Source organism: Camelina sativa, chromosome 4, assembly GCF_000633955.1.
Source record: "Camelina sativa cultivar DH55 chromosome 4, Cs, whole genome shotgun sequence".
Classification (NCBI taxonomy): Eukaryota; Viridiplantae; Streptophyta; class Magnoliopsida; order Brassicales; family Brassicaceae; genus Camelina; species Camelina sativa.
In genome coordinates, this window is record NC_025688.1 from 7327249 (window position 1) to 7329843 (window position 2595).

The 2595-nt window shown below is 40.7% G+C and overlaps 1 protein-coding gene across 1 annotated transcript; it reads right to left on the minus strand.

The window, feature by feature from the left end:
• On the minus strand, nt 574-1981 carry LOC104783641. The gene has a single exon (XM_010508772.1). It carries the CDS (start codon nt 1909-1911, stop codon nt 574-576), a length of 1338 nt encoding a protein of 445 aa, XP_010507074.1. The 5' UTR covers nt 1912-1981.

Sequence of the window (2595 nt, forward strand, 5' to 3'; positions counted from 1 at the left end):
AGTGTTTATAAAATACTCATGCATTGCAATTTGTGTTTGTGGTGCAGGTAAAGGCAAAGTGTGATCGTGGAATCAACACAATGAAGAGGAGGATGTTCTAGGGACTCGATTGGTTGTTGTCTGGCATTGCTAGGTTGCTAGAGTTGGGTCATTAGAAACATTGCTAGGTTTCTAGTTATATGATTCTTGTTGGTTGGTTTTTGGATATTGTTTATGTTATAATTATTAGATTATTGTTGGATATTGGTTTTGGTTATTTCCGTTGTTGGTTGTGACTGTGGTTAGGTGCCTAGTGGGTATGGGACCACTAGTTGTAGTTTATTATTATAATAATTATTATTATTTATTATTTATATTTTTAAAAAAATGGGTCGGGTCGTTTCAGTTGGATCAATTGGTGACAGCTTGTCCTGTGGGAAGGTTGTTAAAGGGTGGGGACCAGGGTTCAAGGAAAGCCTGGCGCACCAATAACCTACTGGTGGATTTGGATGAATAGTTCCTTTCCACAGTGAGGGGTTAGGATTGATGCCCTGCAGGGCCAGCTTGGGGTCCGTTGGGGCGGCTAGCGGTGGACTAGTGGGGTCCGTGGGACGGGTTGTCATATTTGTGCCCTGGTTTGACGTGTATGAAGCCTCTTAAGTGTACACAACCAATATGGAAATGTATGTTAGGATTCAATTGTGTTTCACATATATCACACCAATATACACCACTCGCCTTTTTACCAAAGGATATGGTTATAGGATGTATATCATACTTTTGGTTTCTAACCACATATGGCAAAGCAGCACACGAGAAACACAAAGCAAAATCGCATTCAATGCAGTTTAATACCTTATCGTAGTTGCTACCACAAGACCCGCATGTCTTAGGATCTGGTAAAGTGAAGAAAAAAGGATGAGGATGACCTTGGTGGACAAAAGGCACAGAGATAGAACCACACCGCACATCTAACTGAACACCGGAACCTACATAACTGAATCCGCTAGAGAACTCGGTGCAAGCAGAACACTCGAAGACACCGTTATATAACTTATGATAAGGAATCTCTGTTTGGAGTGTAAGCGGGTGGTTGTGTAGAATATGCCGTTTCTTTCGAGGGAGATTTGCACATATGGAATGAAGGATGAAATCACAATCCACACAAGCATAAAATGAATCCATATCTATGGTAAGGATGCATGCGTGACAACGCATGCTCTCTTCACCAGTTGTACCCTTGGAATTACCACCACTTTCCTTAAATCTTAGATTATGTGCATCATGACTAAAATGATTAATGAGATTCTCACCCACCACCTTGAAGGGTTCAACATCTTCAATCTCTTCTGCAGGTTCTTCCTCTAGTTCTTTCCCATCCAACACATGTCCTCTGGTCGTACATCTTGAATGAACTGCGTATTGAGGACAAACCGAGCAAGAGTAAACCTCGTATCTTCCATAAATATTTTGACGACAAACTCCACATATCCAATTTCTCGGGCCAATAAAATAAGACCATGATACGCGATGGTGGTGTCGATTGATATTTATGACGCGAGGTAAGTAGATACAATCTTTATGGATCATGAAATCGCATTGAGGACATACATAAGGAGATCGGTCACCAAACGTCCCACAAGCATTACAAGTGAAGAAGATAAGTCTGGGCATGAGTGTGAGTGTATGCTCATGCCCCTTTGGATGGTCAATCGTAAGCGGTGGTGGATTATGAGCACATACTGGATCCAAACTGAATACACATATGGAACAGTGGTAGATCAGTTTCCTAAACGTTCCTCCGCAAAAGCGACACAAGTCAATGTTGGAGCCATCATGTACTCCATGTGTGAGGAGTTTGAGGGGGTGGCGCGTATGAGAAGGATGGTTTATCTCTGACGAAGACTCAGCACATTTTTTGTGGAAGTGCATGTTGCACCAGAAACAATGGTAGCTATCACTATAACCTTCTCTTATTTCAGTGCAACCAAAACAATAGAATGCACCGTGTTAAGGTATAGAGAAACACAACACACTGATTCACACTTGGAACGCGCCAAGCCAACGCTTCTATATTCAATCTTATTAACAAAATTTATCTTTTACAAGGATACAATTTTGTCTCGGCCCTTACTCAACCTATTCTACCCAATAGGATTGATCCTGACTAAGAATGAATCTAAGACTTTCTCTTTTCTATCTAACACAACACACTGTGTAGATCTAAGAGAAGAAAATCAACCCTCTCTCTTTTTATCTATAAGAGAAGAAAACCAACCCTCTCTCTTTTCTATCTAAACTCTCACCAGTGTAGATCTAAGAGAAAGAAAAACAATTCTCTGCGCACTTAATCACCTCCCTGATTAACATCACAGAGAACTGGGAACACACCTTCTAAGCCTTATTTTTTTTGGCTTCGAAGTTTACAACTGTATCAATATTCTAGATACTCAACTTGGCTCGTGGCCTACTCCTAAAATATATATACACGATTTGAGAAACCCTAGAAGGCGAATCTCCAAGTATCAAGGGATAAGGAAACTGCTTGCTCCTGAAGCTTATCCTTTCCTTATTTTTTGTAGAGAATATTCTTCATATCTCCAAGTACAATCTCGT

What these genes read in the sequence shown, in the direction of transcription:
- LOC104783641 (XM_010508772.1), bottom strand. Translation starts at nt 1,911, where the DNA reads ATGCACTTCCACAAAAAATGTGCTGAGTCTTCGTCAGAGATAAACCAT.